General features: G+C 46.0%; 1 protein-coding gene across 1 annotated transcript in view; it reads left to right on the top strand.

The window, feature by feature from the left end:
• Positions 1-1,068: 1,068 nt before the first annotated feature.
• MYBBP1A (MYB binding protein 1a) overlaps positions 1,069-14,300 on the top strand; it is a 54,463-nt gene continuing 41,231 nt past the window's right edge. Inside the window, exons 1-18 of the mRNA XM_054647002.2 lie at positions 1,069-1,298; positions 1,475-1,570; positions 2,387-2,470; positions 2,863-2,937; positions 3,359-3,466; positions 4,293-4,483; positions 4,771-4,938; positions 5,124-5,241; positions 6,535-6,824; positions 7,455-7,562; positions 8,132-8,257; positions 8,989-9,192; positions 9,823-9,931; positions 10,308-10,395; positions 11,417-11,568; positions 12,279-12,368; positions 12,998-13,123; positions 13,822-13,986. Coding sequence (XP_054502977.2) covers positions 1,110-1,298; positions 1,475-1,570; positions 2,387-2,470; positions 2,863-2,937; positions 3,359-3,466; positions 4,293-4,483; positions 4,771-4,938; positions 5,124-5,241; positions 6,535-6,824; positions 7,455-7,562; positions 8,132-8,257; positions 8,989-9,192; positions 9,823-9,931; positions 10,308-10,395; positions 11,417-11,568; positions 12,279-12,368; positions 12,998-13,123; positions 13,822-13,986 — 2,487 coding nt within the window. The 5' untranslated portion in view covers positions 1,069-1,109. The remainder of the gene's footprint in view (positions 1,299-1,474; positions 1,571-2,386; positions 2,471-2,862; positions 2,938-3,358; positions 3,467-4,292; positions 4,484-4,770; positions 4,939-5,123; positions 5,242-6,534; positions 6,825-7,454; positions 7,563-8,131; positions 8,258-8,988; positions 9,193-9,822; positions 9,932-10,307; positions 10,396-11,416; positions 11,569-12,278; positions 12,369-12,997; positions 13,124-13,821; positions 13,987-14,300) is intronic.

The raw sequence follows: 14,300 nt of genomic DNA, 5'->3' as shown, positions 1-14,300 counted from the left end.
TTCTTTAATGTAAGATCTTTGCATGCTTTCAGCAAGAAGGAGATGCAAGCCGTGGGGCAGGCAGCAGCCAGCACCACTTACTCAAGGACATCCTGGAACTAATGAGCATTAAGGATGTAGTAAATTCGGATTTTGGTGTGCATCTGTGTATACTTTGCTAATTTAGGAGAAGACTCAAGGTGCATGTATCCTATAGCTATGTTCTATGTTCATTATAATTCTAAAGACTCTGTGAAGACCCTTCCCCTTAGCATGTGGGCAACTTCTACAAGTTAGCTGAGGTTATGCAACTTGTAAATTACTAATCAATCCTGATATATGGGCAGTACTTGGAAAGTTAGTTAACTCTGAACTGAGTGTAAACAATGGTGTGAAAAGCCCGGTGGGGTGTGCTGGATTTGTGGAACACCACGGAGCACCACGGCTCGCGCAACTCTGAAATAACCCATCAATGTGTCCGCCGAGTGTGTCACGACTGGCTTGCGGCACACCGGGAAAGCAATCCGAATTTGTGGGATGAGGGCTTGAGGGAGCGGGGTGGAAAGGGCAGCCATGAGGGGAGCGGGGTCTGAGGGGACAAGGGTGGGAAAGGCGGCCATGAGGGGAGCGGGGTCTGAGGGGACAAGGGTGGAAAGGGCGGCCATGAGGGGAGCGGGGTCTGAGGGGACAAGGGTGGGAAGGGCGGCCATGAGGGGAGTGGGGTCTGAGGGGACAAGGGTGGGAAGGGCGGCCATGAGGGGAGCGGGGTCTGAGGGGACAGGGCTGGGAAGGGCGGCCATGAGGGGAGCAGGGTCTGAGGGGCCGGGAGGCGCTGGGGGGAGCGGGCTGAAAGGTCATGAGGCGATGAGGGGAGCGGGCTGAAGGGGTGGGGGACGCCGAGAGGAGCAGGGCTGAACGGCCACGAGGCGCTGAAGGGCCGGGAGCAGCTGAGAGAACGGGGCTGAAGGGCCGTGAGGAGCTGAGGCACGGCCATGAGAGGAGCGGGCCTCAGGTGTCGGGGGGACTGAGGAGAGCGGCTCACACGGCGGCCGAGCCCGTCCCGCGGCGGCCGCGCTGCCCCGGAAGAGGCGGAGCGGGCGGGCGGCCCCACGTGCGGCAGCGGTGGCGGCATGGCGGGGATGGAGCTGGGAGAGCAGACGGAGCCGCGGGGCGGCGGCGCGGCGGTGACCGACCCCCGCGGGGTGCTGCGGCAGGGCCGCGCCTTCCTCGACTTCTTCTGGGACATCGCTAAGCCGGAGCAGGAGGTGCGGCTGGCGGCCACTGAGAGCCTCCTGCGGCACCTGCGGGAGGGCAAGAAGGTGAGGCGGGGGCCGGAGGGTGCGGGCGGGCAGTGCAGAGCTCCTCACACGGCTCATCCCTCCGCTCCCCGGGGGAACGCGGCAGTGCGGACGGGGCACGGGCCGGGCGCGGGGGTCTGGCAGCCGGGCCGCGCTCGGAGCAGCCCGGACACCTCCCAGCTCGGTCTCTCTTGCAGGATGATGAACTCAAGTACACCCTGAAGCGGCTGGTGGAGGGACTGGGAGCCACCCGCGAGGCCGCCCGCCCTGCCTTCAGCTTGGCCTTGGCGCAGGTCAGTGCTTCCCAGCGCGGATCAGAACCGTCGGCAGCCTCTGTCCGTGCTCGGGGTCACTTTTGCTCTCTGTGCAAGGCTGGAGGATTCCCTTCTGTGCATATGGGAGGGAAGGCTCTCACAATAACCATAATTTTAAATGGTGCTACTCTTCTTTAGAAACTTACAAAGTTACGAAATATACCAATATCACATTCATATTACAGTATTCAGTCCTGCTTCAAGGACCATCCTTGATTTACAGATTTTGACCAAGTTTTCAATTATTCTGCATTTAGTACTATTACTGCTGCTTAAAACTGTTTTGCTCTTGGTCTTGGTTGGTTGATGTGGGATACCTGCCCTTACTCTAGACCAGATTGCTCCAAGTCCCATCCAGCCTGGCCTTGAACATTTCCAGGGATGGGGCAGCCACAGCTTCTCTGGGCAATCTGTGCCAGGGCCTCCCCACCCTCACAGGGAATGATTTCTTCTTAATATCTAACCTAAATTTGCCTTCTGTTAATGTGGAGTCATTCCTCCTTGTCCTGGCACTCTGGGACTCCAGAGCCCCTCTGCAGCTCTCTTGGAGCCTCTTTAGGCAGTGGGAGAAGCTCTGAGCTCTCCCTGGAGCCTTCTCCAAGCTGCACAACCCCAGCTCTCTCAGCCTACTTCCTGTTCTAGACATCTTTACTGATCTGGTTGTCTCTATTCTGGCCTGATAAAGCAACACATCTGGTACTGTGCTGAACAACTCTTCAGCTCTATTTTAGCTTAGCCCAGGATAATGTCATGAAATGGAAGAACTGCAAACAGCTACTCCATCTCTCTCCTCAGGTTTTGCAGGCTTTTGAGGAAATTCCACTGTGCAGCATTTTGGAACAGATAAAAGAAAAACACAATCTGGAAAAAGTGAAAAAAGTAAGTCAGCTCATGGCAACATTTGCCAACTGCTACCTTAAATGAATTGTTCTCTATTCTTTGAAGTCTTGGTGTATAGTGTAGTTTTGGGGTTTGTGTTAAAGCAGGTGACTATAATGAAGTAACAAATATTTCTAGAAATTGGAAGTTGACATTGTAATCTAACCCTGTTTTAGCTGAGATTTGTCACTGTGATGAAGAGGTATGTTAGGACAGTTCTTAAACATTGTGCAGGGGGTTGCTTTTCAGTATGCTCTCTTCCCATGGTGGGATGGGGTTCAAGGCAGGATTTTCCTGCCATCTTGCTCCACTGATTGTGTAGCTGTGTGTGAGCTCTAGCCTCTCAGGAAAGTAGATTTTTACCTATTTTCCTTTTTTTTTTTCCCTTTCAGAAACTTGTGAGAAATGCTGCTTTTGGGAACTTTTTTGGAGTGATGGCTCTGTTCCAGTCTGGGCGGCTTGTGAAGGTAACACTGCTGTCAGGTGTGGCAGTTCTGCTCCTGGGGCTTCTGATGTGGAAAGAGGATTGACAGAGAAAGGCTGGACCACTGGCTAATCAGTGCAGTGGCACTTGAAGCATCAAGTTCAGTTCATTTCTGTTGTGCCATCCATGGACTCTTTGTGCCTTTTTAAAGTCTGTTCCTGAGTAGAGTGTAGGAACTGTGTCAAATAGTGCAGGAGGCTTCTACCTCTCCTGGAGGGAGGGGATCTGTTGTCATATCTGGCTGGAAAACACGTTTTTGGAAAAAGCTGAGTGACCAATCAAGAAACAAAATTGTGTTTCTTATTACGAGTAGGCATAAGCATCTAAAGAGTGGATTATCAGCTGAGCCTTCAGCTGAATTTCTGATGTATGTCCTCTGCTTTTGGCTTATCTTTCCTTTGTAGGACCGGAAAGCTCTGCTGGAGAGCATCCAGCTTCTGCAGCAGCTGACAAATCACCAAACACACCTCAGAGATCTCCCACGCAAAACTCTCATTGACATCACCTCTGAGGTACAGGCACAGCGTGGGGCTTGGGGCTTGTGGGCCAGGGGGAAGAGAGGCTTTGCCTTTGGGGTCAGATTTTCCTTTAGTTTGTTCATAGCTGGAAGTTATAGGGGGTGTGGAAGAGTGAGTGTGGACTGTGGGAGCTGTCCCTATATTGCCTGTGGGCAGATGCTTGTGTTCTGGGAGAGGTGCTCTGCTTTAGCTTGGTTTGACTTCATTGTGGACAATCCCACAGCCTGTTGTTTCCCATTTCACTTGCTTGGATTATGTGCTCCTTTGGACAGATGTATGCTGAAAACTCTGAACAGCAAACCACCTTTTTATGCAGCAAACCTGGGCCTAAGGTTGAACTTTGGGCCGTTGGGAATGAAATTATGTAGGGACAAGGAGTAAAGAGCTCTGAGTATGTAGTAAAAGAATAGAGTTTATTTCCTTTTTGTAAATGGATATTATTTGTAGACATGAAGACTAGCAGTGTTAAATAAAAATAGAGAGTTTCCTTGGCCCTGGGTTGCCTGGCTGTACAGGCAGAGCAGTCAGACAGCAAGAGAACAATTGCAGCTGGAGTCAGTTGACCAGAATTGCTGTCTGATGACAGCATCCTCTCCTACTCCCCATGGTTCAGCACCTGCGACTGTCTGGCAGTCATGGACACATCCATTATTTATTTTTCATTGTGTCACCATAAAGACTATTTCTAGAGTTTCCAGAACACTGCAGGCTTTTAGTAAAATGTCCTCCAGTGCAGATACTTTAATGTGCTTACTTCACTGCAAGTTAGTAAAATGCCCTCAGCTATTTCTTACATGCTCTCACCCTCGTTCCTGTCTAGGTACCTGAAGCTGTGTTTGAGGAGGTCCTGTTTGACATCTTGCAAGGTGACCTCTCTTCAGCCTTCACATCTCCAGAGAACCTGCACCTTTTGCTTGTGGGTATGCAGAAATTCCCTGGTGTTCTGAAACCTAAAAAGCTGAAGAAGCTGTTTGGCTCATCTACTGTTGTAAATAAGGAAAATGTTTCCAGGTAAGTTCTTAAATAAGGAGGTTTAAATGAACATTATTTTTCTCTTGGCTAGGAGTGAGAGAAATGTGGTTGTGATTCTGATTCCTGCTTGTATTTGCTACTGCAGGTGCTGCTAAGGGTTAGGTGTTAATTGTTCTGCAGGTTCCCAAGTTATAGTTGTGTCATTTCTCCCAGGGGGCACAGCCTGCAGTTCACAGAAATGTTCTGTGTCTTTCAGCAGGATGATCTGGCCTTCAGCAATTCCCTTTCAGGTCAGATCTCTCACATTATTTTATTTCTTCTTCTAGACTTGTAGAGCTTCTGAAAAGTGCTGCCAAGTCTGAGAAGGAAGACAAGAAATTGCCCAGTGTAGTGTTTGATTTGCTACAAGTTGCACTGAAGGAAGATGCCTTTGAATTGTTCTGGAATGAAGTTGTGGAGAATGGGCTATTGAAGGAGAAATCAGGACCTGTCAGGTTTGTTTTACCATACACTCTTTGTGGTTTCCCATGTTACCCTTCTGTTTCTTGACCCAGAGGCTTTGACTTCATCTCCCTGCATGCTCCTGTACCCTGCCCCAGCACTTCCTCTCTGTCTTAGCCCTGTGTGTGGGTTTGCTGCTGTGCTTTAGCCTGAGGGAATGTTCTTTGTTCCCACTCAGTTACATGTGCTACCGATTGCTGGGCAGTGCTCTCCCCTTGCTGTCCCTGGAGCAGCTGCAGCTGGTTCTCAAAGGGAAGGTGATGCTGCATTATGGAGAACACGTGGTAGCGACTCAGGTAGGTCTTGGAACAAGCTAAAGGCACAAGGAAGTCTCTGCCCCACTTCTAGTTTCAAATCATCTTGTATAAAAAAAGTTGATGTAATTTTAGACATTGAACTCTTACTAAAAGCAAGGTTATTGTATGACCACTGGTTGCAGTGGACTGAGTATAGCCTGTGTTTGATTGTCATTGCCTATTTTAAGGGTGTGGAAACTGTTCAGCACTGTCTCACCTGCTTTCAATGCTGCTGCCAAGAAAGCTCTACTGATGGGGAGGCAGAGGAAGGGCAGCCCTCAGCAAATTGACAGTGTCATGTGTTGTCCTTTAACAGTCCCATTGCTTTTGTGTGTCCAGAAGCTCCTTTTTGTTTATCATTGTGCTGGGTGTTGCATGAACATTGGAAGACAAAGGCAAAAAGGGACAACTCGTGCTTTTGTTTGTTAGTGCTTTTTTCAATAAGCACATCTGAGGTTTTAGCACAAAAATTATTTGGGATTGGATTTTGGAGCTCCTCTTCCTCTTTCCCTACTGGGAAGCCAGCAAACAACACAAACCTGCAATAAACAGAGGAAAAGTAAAAAGGGAGTACTGATAGAACTGGCTTTTAGCTTGGCTTTTTGTGGTAACACAATCCCAAACCTCCTCACGTGTGCCCAGAAATAGTTGTTGTATCTTGGGAGATAGGTCTGTGTGATCTTTTTGTATCAGAGCAGCTACAAGTGTGTGGGTTTGCTCTGCAAATACTGCATACCATGGTGCCTCCCTAAATGGACCAGCTTTCTCCAGGATCTATCCACTGGCTTAATAGTTTCCCTATTTCTTACTTTTTTGTGCTTGTTGCACAGTAAATTAGGCTGTGATCTTCCATGTGCTTCACATTTTTTTTTATTTGGTTCCTGTCAGAAATCCCTGAAAACAATGAGGTTAAATAGAAGAAGCTGCTAATGTTGTTGATAATGAGAGAATAGAAAAGATCTTTATTTGAATTTGATTCTGGTTTTGGGGTTTGTTTTCTTTTGTTTCTTGACATAGGCTGTTTGTTTCGAGAAGTAAATGCTGTTACCTTGTACATCCTTATGAGATTCTGGTGATTGTTGGAGATGGAGCTAGACAAAGCTGGAGTCTGATATTTACTGGCAGTTTTCTTCCTGATTCCACTTTTTTAATCAACAAGGGAGTAAAGAAACCTGATTCACTTGAGAGGTCCCTTCCAACCCAGGCCATTCTGTGATTTTATGATTTTTATTTACAGATCCATTCAGTCTGAGTGTGAAGTTGCTGACCTGCTTCTGTGACCATGTTTTTCAGTCTCCCCAGGGATTTAAGTTTGCTGCAGAAATGGAGGGATATATAGATACATTTCTGAGTGGCTGCGATGACCCAGAGAGGCAGCTGGCTGTGATGATGGGCTTCTCTACCCTTACCAATCAGGGCAGGCCAGTGTTGCTGAGTGCTTCCAGGGTAGTCAGACACCTGCAGGCAGTGGCCTTGCAAAAATACATCTGCTGGCTCAAAGACATGTTCCTCAGGCCAGACCTGGACTGTTGTTTAGACTTCTCCAGTAACCGGCAGAAACAGAACCGGCAAAACGCAGACGTGTGAGTACCTGGGTGCTGCACCTTCCTCTCAGCATTTGCTGCTTCCCTTGGGTTGACAATTGTTTATTTCCTCTGTCTCAGAAAGTTTAGCCCCAGCATCTGACTCTTTCACTGGGATGAAATTCAATTCTGCAAATTCTGCAAGCATATTGAGAACCAGCCAGCCTGCCCAAAGCAGACTGGATCACCAAAAGAGCCTTTTCTCTTCTAGTCCTGCCAATTGCTTTGGAGAATATGTCTGGTGGTTTCCTCTTTCACTTCTCAGGTCTTTCTAGGAAATGTGCCTCCCTTTTATTTGTGTGTTAGAGAGGCTGGCATTCAGGCCAGGTAATGTGTTACCTGGCACCTATAAACCTCACTCTACTGACTGCTGCAGTTCTTGAAGTGCTTTTTGCTCATCTGCAGACTCTCTGTGGGATAAATAGATCACCTTTTGCATAGTAAAAAGCAAACTTGAGAAGATTATATCTCTTCTTTTGTACCTATTGCTTTGTTACTACGTAACTTTGCCAGTTTTAGTGTAAAGCCTCTAAATATCTGTAAGTCACCTCTTGATGCAGTGGATTGTGCAGTGTATTTATGTTGGGTTAGTGTTCAAACTGCTGACTGTGCCCACCTTCTTATTCAAAGAGCACAACAGAAGATTGCTCGATTGAGAAGATGGATCATGCACAGACTGGTTAGCATCATTGAAAGTGCCACCAGAAAAGAAGAGAGCCTTGTGATGGACATTGCCAGGTGAGACTGATGTAAAGACACATGTGTAGCTCAACAGCAGTATTGCAGATAAGCTGTCCCCATGACACTAGGCAAATCCAGTAGTGGAAATGCTCCATAACAAATCATCTAGGAGAGACTAGGTTTTGTTTTCAAAATACCTTCTGCATAATTGGACTAACCTGTGTCCTAAGTAGTTGGCATTTAAAATCACATTAGCCCCATTTATTTTCAATAAATTTTCCATTCCTGCTTGCCTAAACTGCTTGAAGAGACTATTTTTAACATCAGGTCTTAATAAGTATTTATCTGTCACTAAAGTGCCTTGTAGAGTATGACCCACATCTGCCAGTCTTAGTATTGTGTTTTGTGGCCTTAAGTGTTGGTGCTTCAGTTTTGTGAAGTCCTGAGCATCTTTTTCTCTTCTTTACCCTGTGTATCTTGAGAGAACAGTCTCATTGTAAATAGTGCTTTTTTCAGTGCTTGGACCTCCTTGAATGTGGAGCTGTTTGGTTTGCATGCATGGGCTGATTTTGCTTTGTTATGACCAATCTGGGTTTTCATTCTGTTCCTCTTTCTGTCTGTTCTAGGTTTTGCTTCTTCCATGCTTTCTTTGTTGCTAAGAAGAAGAATTCCCAGGTAGCTGAAGCCAGTGTCCTTCCATCAGAGCCCCTGAATGAACGGGATCATACAGAGACAGAAAACTACTTCTTTGGGTAAGGGTTTGATTGCATGCTTTAAGCTTGGAAATGTCTCTTTTTTCCTGAGGATAAGATGAGCTTGTGAATGGCAGGGCAGGAGGTTTGGAATGCTAGGCTGCTATTGGTACATTTCTGTGACTCTAGCACCAGGAAATGGCTTTTTTTATAGAGATGGATTTTTCAAAGATTGTGTTTTGTCCATGACAAATGAGTATATATGGGATGATGAGTATATGTGAGATGATATGGCAGGTGTGGAGTTGAGCTCATACTGCTTTTCCCCATAGTATTTCCATTGCCTCTATTGCAAACTGGAAGGGGAAGAACCCAAGAGGGAGGTGCTGGGGTTGTGCTGGTGGATTTCTGGCCACTCTGTGTGCGAGGTGCTGGTGACTCCACAGCCCTTCCTGTGCTAAGGAAGATAGATTGGTAATAGATGCTTTTAGATGATTGCCAAACCTCAGTAGAAGGAAAACAGGGGACATGGTGGGACACAGAGTGAGAAGCAACTGAGATTAATAGTGTCCTTAAGAGCACTGGATGGCTTGGGACCACCAAGGTAATGAGCTTTTGACTACTATCTTGGCTGGATGTGTGGGTTGAAAGTTGGGCACTGTCAGTCTGGGCTGCAGTGAGTGACCAGAGCTCTGGGATGAGAGTGCTTTGCTGGTGGGTATTATGTTAGTAAGTAGGAGGAAGCCATTTGGTTCCTCTGACAATAACATGGTGGCTGTCTTTCTTTGCAGGTTACTTCAGACATTAAACACCCTGCCTGTTTTGGGGGATACAGCAAAGGCTGCAGCCTTGAGAGAGAAACACGTCCATGGTGTGACTGCAGATGGGAAGCTGTGGATCTTTCTCCTTGTGGAGTATGCCAACAAGCTGCTCTCCACTGAGCATGTCAAAGCTGTGAAACCTTTTACCAAGGAACAGAGGGATATCTGGGAGAGGTGAGATGCTTGGGAAACTGGATGCTGGGTTGGTGAAGTGAGAAAGGTGGGAGCCCTGGTCTTGGTTTCTCTTTGGGACAGTAAAAGAGATGTTACGTTCTCTTTGCCTCGTGATGTTCTGCTTGCTGCAGCACAGCCATTTCACAGGCAGTGCCAGTTGGTTTTGTTCCCTTTGAGTATCCTGCACCTGACTGGGTTTCAGAGTATCTTTCTGTTTCTTTTCACCCCATTCCTTTCTTCCTCTTCCTTCTGTGTGTTAACTATGTGATTTTTTCTATGGTCCTTCTCCCACACATGATTGTAACCATCTGCTTATCTTTTCTCTTAAAAATGCCTGTACAGACTTCTCAATGACTCCTTTCTGAGAGTCTTTTTGATTCCCCATTAAGGTCTAGCCTTGCCTGTGGTAGTAGGAATGTAGTCTGTGCACAAGTGCAGTTTTTTTATAACCCACATTCAGTCAGATACTATTATTGGGTTAAGATTGTGTACTAAAAGAGTATCCAATGCCAATAGATGAAATGTTAAGTACACAAAACAGTACTGTAGTTTTGGTCATGTTTTTAGTCTGGTCATACAAGATGATTTGCTGTTGTAGTTGTGAAAACTCAGAGAGGTTTCTTTTTTCAGAACACTTCAGTCTGTGAAGAATCTGCAGAAAAAGGAAAACAAATCAGACAGTGCCAAAGTTGGTGCTTTTCAACAACTTCTGCTTTCAATAGCCATTCATCTTTTCAAGGTAAGATCTCTGATGACTATTTCTGTAGCATAAAATAGCCTGATAGCTGGGCTTTCTGAACACCAAGATGGGGAGTTCCTCTGTGTTCAGAGATACAGCCTTTCAGAACCTCTGGCTTCTGAAAACAGGCAACTTACACTGTCTGTAGACACATAGTGGGCAAAGCTTGGCCTGACTATTAGTTCTGCCCTTGATTTGCTGCTGACTGGAGCAATTTTTACTTAATTCCATGGATTTTTTTTGCAAAAAAGTTGTAGTTGTTGATTGTAATATTTGTACCTGTTTAGAGGGTCCTTAGATTTGGAGCATGTTCCTTCTGTTGTTGTTGGTAGTGGAGAGTTCTGAGCCTGTTTCCTGTCTGCTTGTGATCAAACAGAATCAGTCTGAAACAGTGGAGGTTCTGGGTGACCTTCTGAACTGCACAGAGAAGGCATTCAGCAAAGAAGCCAAGAAGAAGAAGGCTGGTGAGTCCTCCCTACAGAAAGAAAGGGAGTGGGATTGTTAGTGAAGCACTCTGCATTGGTTCTGGCTTGATGCACTTACCCCCAGGAGAATCCCTTCATTCTCTTTCCACTCTAAGTCTTGTGCTCCAGCTCTCTGTGTGCACTGTCAGTGGGTTGTGTTCCTGTGTGCCTTGGGAAGGAGAGCTGAGCTTGAGCTGAGCTGAGCACAGCTGCCCTTGTTTGGGTGAGCACTCCAAGGGAGTTCATTCTCCTTGAGGCACTGTTCTGGGTGGGCCAGTGCCTGGTGGTCACCTGGTGGTGTCTGCCTGGCAGAGCTGTGGGCTCAAACACCCAGCAGGCATCAAACAGGTTTCCTTCTTAGCTTGAGTTCTGAGCAAGCTAAATGTGTCCTCTCTGTAAACACAGCATGTTTGGAGATGGAGGCTGATCCTTGTTTAGGGCCTGTGGACCTCTAGGTTGGGACCTGACCAGGAAAAAACTTGGCTTGATCTTTTGATTTCCTCTCCGACTGTGGTCTTGTTCTCCTGAAATCTGTGTAAATCTATTTGAGGACACTGTGAAAATAAAAGCTGTAATTCTGTAATTCTTTGGTGGTTTGGTTGGTTGTAGAGCAGGATTCCCAAACTTTTGGACTAAAGGATGAATTTCAAATGCCATCACTTTTCATGGGCTGCTGTGATTTCACTGGAAACACTATAAAATGCACATACTTTTGCTGACCAGCTGCTTTAATGTGACCAAGTACGTGCCAGGCAACTTGCAGAACTGCTAATCTAAGTAATGATTTAATAAATAGTAGCTTTTGTTACCTGGTAAGCCTTTGCAGTGGTCAAAAGGCCATTTCAAACATGTTTCTCCCTGTGGTTTCTTCCTCCCTGCCTTCTGCTCTGTGTTGCTGAGTGGTACTTTTCAGAGTCAGCTAGAAGGACAATTTTAATTTTTATTCCTTGGTAATTTTTCTGTAGTTTCTTACTGCTATACCAATGCCTCTTCCTGTCATTGTTTGTTTGTTCCTGTGCAGACAGCTCAGAGCCAGGATGGGTTGAGGTGATGGTGGAAATCCTTCTCTCCCTCCTTGCCCAGCCCAGCCTCCTCTTACGTCGGATTTCCAAGAGTGTCTTTGTGTGGATTTGCCCCAGCCTGACCAAGAAGGGCTTGCAGCTCATCCTGGATGTAAGTGAGGCACTAGCAGGGCCTTGTGCTGTTTGCCTGTTTTGCCCCTAACAGATGTATGTACAAGCATGTCTCAATTTTGGGTTTAATTTAAAGTCTACTTAATTTAGGAACTGTCCGATGATGTGTGCTACTGAATTTGAGCTGTAATTTAGAGAGTGTTTAGGCTATTTTTTGTTTTTGTGGGGGAGGAGTTTGGTTGTTTTTTTTACAGGAGCCTGAGATCTGCTAATTCAAGCTGTATTATTTGATAGTTTTAGGCTGAAGAAATTCCTGGGTCAGTTTATATAACTAGTAAATTTTATATGTGAGTATAAATGGTAACATTTCTTTTTTCTAGAAAGGTGCTTTTTTTGTAGAGGTCCTAGAAATAAGTAACAGTAAAAATCTGAATTGGTCATACCACTAAGAAAGGTCATGCCTACTGAGGAAATAATATGTGGCTTGCTAAAATGGGCTGTCAGGTACTTTGTGATGAACCTAATACTTCATTTCTAACAAACCAAGGTGTGTGATGCCACCAGCATCTTCAGTTTTCTCCACCTTTTTTGTTATTTACAGAAAGAACTTGGCATGTTAATTAGCAGAAATTGAATGCCCTTACTTAAAATTCCATTATTCAGCTGGTTTACTGTGCTGAATTTTCCGTCTGTTGTACACAGGAAATGGTTAAAAACAAAACAAAAAATGCAAATCCCTTTTTTTTGTAGGTTTTTGACCCTAACCAAGAGCAAAATGAAGAAAGTGCAGTCGTTGTGATGGAAGAATCAAACAAAAAGACCAAATCTGCCCAGGACACGGTAATTGTGCCATTGCCAGTGACAAACACTCCTCATATCCTCAATATTTAATGGTTCTCCTGAGCTGTGTTAATAGATGAACATAATTTCTCTACTTGAGGAAAATTGCTGTCACTCTATTAAGGTTTATTTAGAAGGTTCCACACACAAAAGCCTTGTTGGAAGTGCATGCTCGAGTCTCTTGGCCTGCAGCTGTAGGTGTGGCTGGTTGAACAGATGCCTTTCTGAGAAGAAATTGCTGCATCCTGAAAGGAGCACAGGCCTGGCCTTTCTGCAGCCACACACAGAATCGTGGCTGTGCTGCACAGCCAGCTGGATTCCAGATCTCACGTTTTGAGGACTGTAGATATTCAAGTCATGAAGCATTACAGGCATCAGCAGAGAGGAGGGTCAGATGGGAGCTGTTCCTTGGAAGCTTCTCTTTGATGCTTATTTAATGGGACAGAGAAGTCTGTATTATATTCCACTTTTAGCTCTTGTGGAGACCTGGTACCCCATTATCTGAGTGTCTCTACTTGGATCTGAGGGCTAGAAGGAAGGCAGGAGGGAAGGGGAGGGTTGAGGTTTTATTTCTGAGAATTGAGTTGGGCTTGTGTGGTAGGCTCAGGAGATGAGCTTTCCTTCCTTAGGATGAAGAAGGAAGCGAGGACTCCTCGGATGAAGACAACACTGACAGTGAAGATGAGGAGGGTGAAGAAGTTGATGATAATTTTCGCAGTCAGCTGATGAAAGTTCTCCAAGGAGGGAATGCTTTGGTATGTTTTCACTGCCTACCTTGGTACAGATACCAGGAGGTTGGGGTGGTGAGAGATGATCTAGTAACCCTCATCCTGCCTGAACTCATGCAGTCTCAACCCTTGCATCCATCTTTGTATGGCACTTGAAACACTCATGGTCTTAGGTGAGCTGTGGGAATAAGTCACTTGTCCTTTTATTTATTGTTCATATATCTTGAGCACTTTAGCTTGTTCAGTCTAGCCTGACACAGCTTGTGCTCCTGCCTGTAATAAATGAGATTGATGAGAGCTAAAGCACTGAGGTACTGTTACGTGTGTTGGCTGGCCTGTGTGGAGGAGTGTTCCCTGAAGGCCACTCTGGAGACTTACTGTAGCAGTGATAGAGTTTGATTTAATGATCCCAATAAAGGCTGCAGACATAGCAACATATGAACCTCTTTACTGAAGGCCCAACAGCACAGAGGGAGTCAGGTCAAAACCTCAGCCTCTTTCCTCTCCTGATTCTCTCTACATGTTAGTGCTGTGCAGCCAGATTACCTGATGGGAGATGTAAGTGAGATTTCTCATGGGTCTGAGCATCTGTGTTCCCTCCCTACAGTATTATTCTGGGTTAGCTACACCCCTACTTGAGTCTGGTCTTGGCTCTAGCTCCCTCCCCACTGTCCTTTTGAAGTGTATGAGTTGATGTGTTCGGTTTTCTCTCCCAAAATCAAAAGGAAGAAGATAAGAGTGATGAAGAGCTGGATGATGAGGCCATGATGGCTCTTGACAAGAACATCTCAGCCCTTTTTGCTGAGCAGCAGAAACGGATCCAGGCGAAGAAAGATGAGAAGGACAGAACGCGGAAAGAGAAGATCCTGAGGAGGGATTTCAAGGCTAAGGTGGGAGAGAAGTGTTTGTGTGAAGACCTCTGCCATCAGTGTGTGAAGTTTGTGTGAAGACTTCTGCATGTCAGTTGAAGCCTCTGCATGCTGTGAGCTACCTAACACTGAACAGCTTGGACATTCTCCTATGTCATGAGCCCCTGGAAGCTGGGACTGGATTGTTCTGGCTTTGTGCAGCACCTGGCACAGCACTGTTGGGCTCAGTGATTGGGGCTTCACAGGCCTGTTTGAAAACCAGGATTTTGCTGTCACAAAGGGCATCATGGTTTTCATTTGCTGATCTGAAATGCTTAAATTGATAAGATCCTTTC

This window comes from Agelaius phoeniceus, chromosome 20 (genome assembly GCF_051311805.1).
Source record: "Agelaius phoeniceus isolate bAgePho1 chromosome 20, bAgePho1.hap1, whole genome shotgun sequence".
NCBI lineage: Eukaryota > Metazoa > Chordata > Aves > Passeriformes > Icteridae > Agelaius > Agelaius phoeniceus.
The sequence above is the reverse complement of the archived record's forward strand: the minus strand, read 5'-3'. Positions and strand labels throughout refer to the sequence as shown.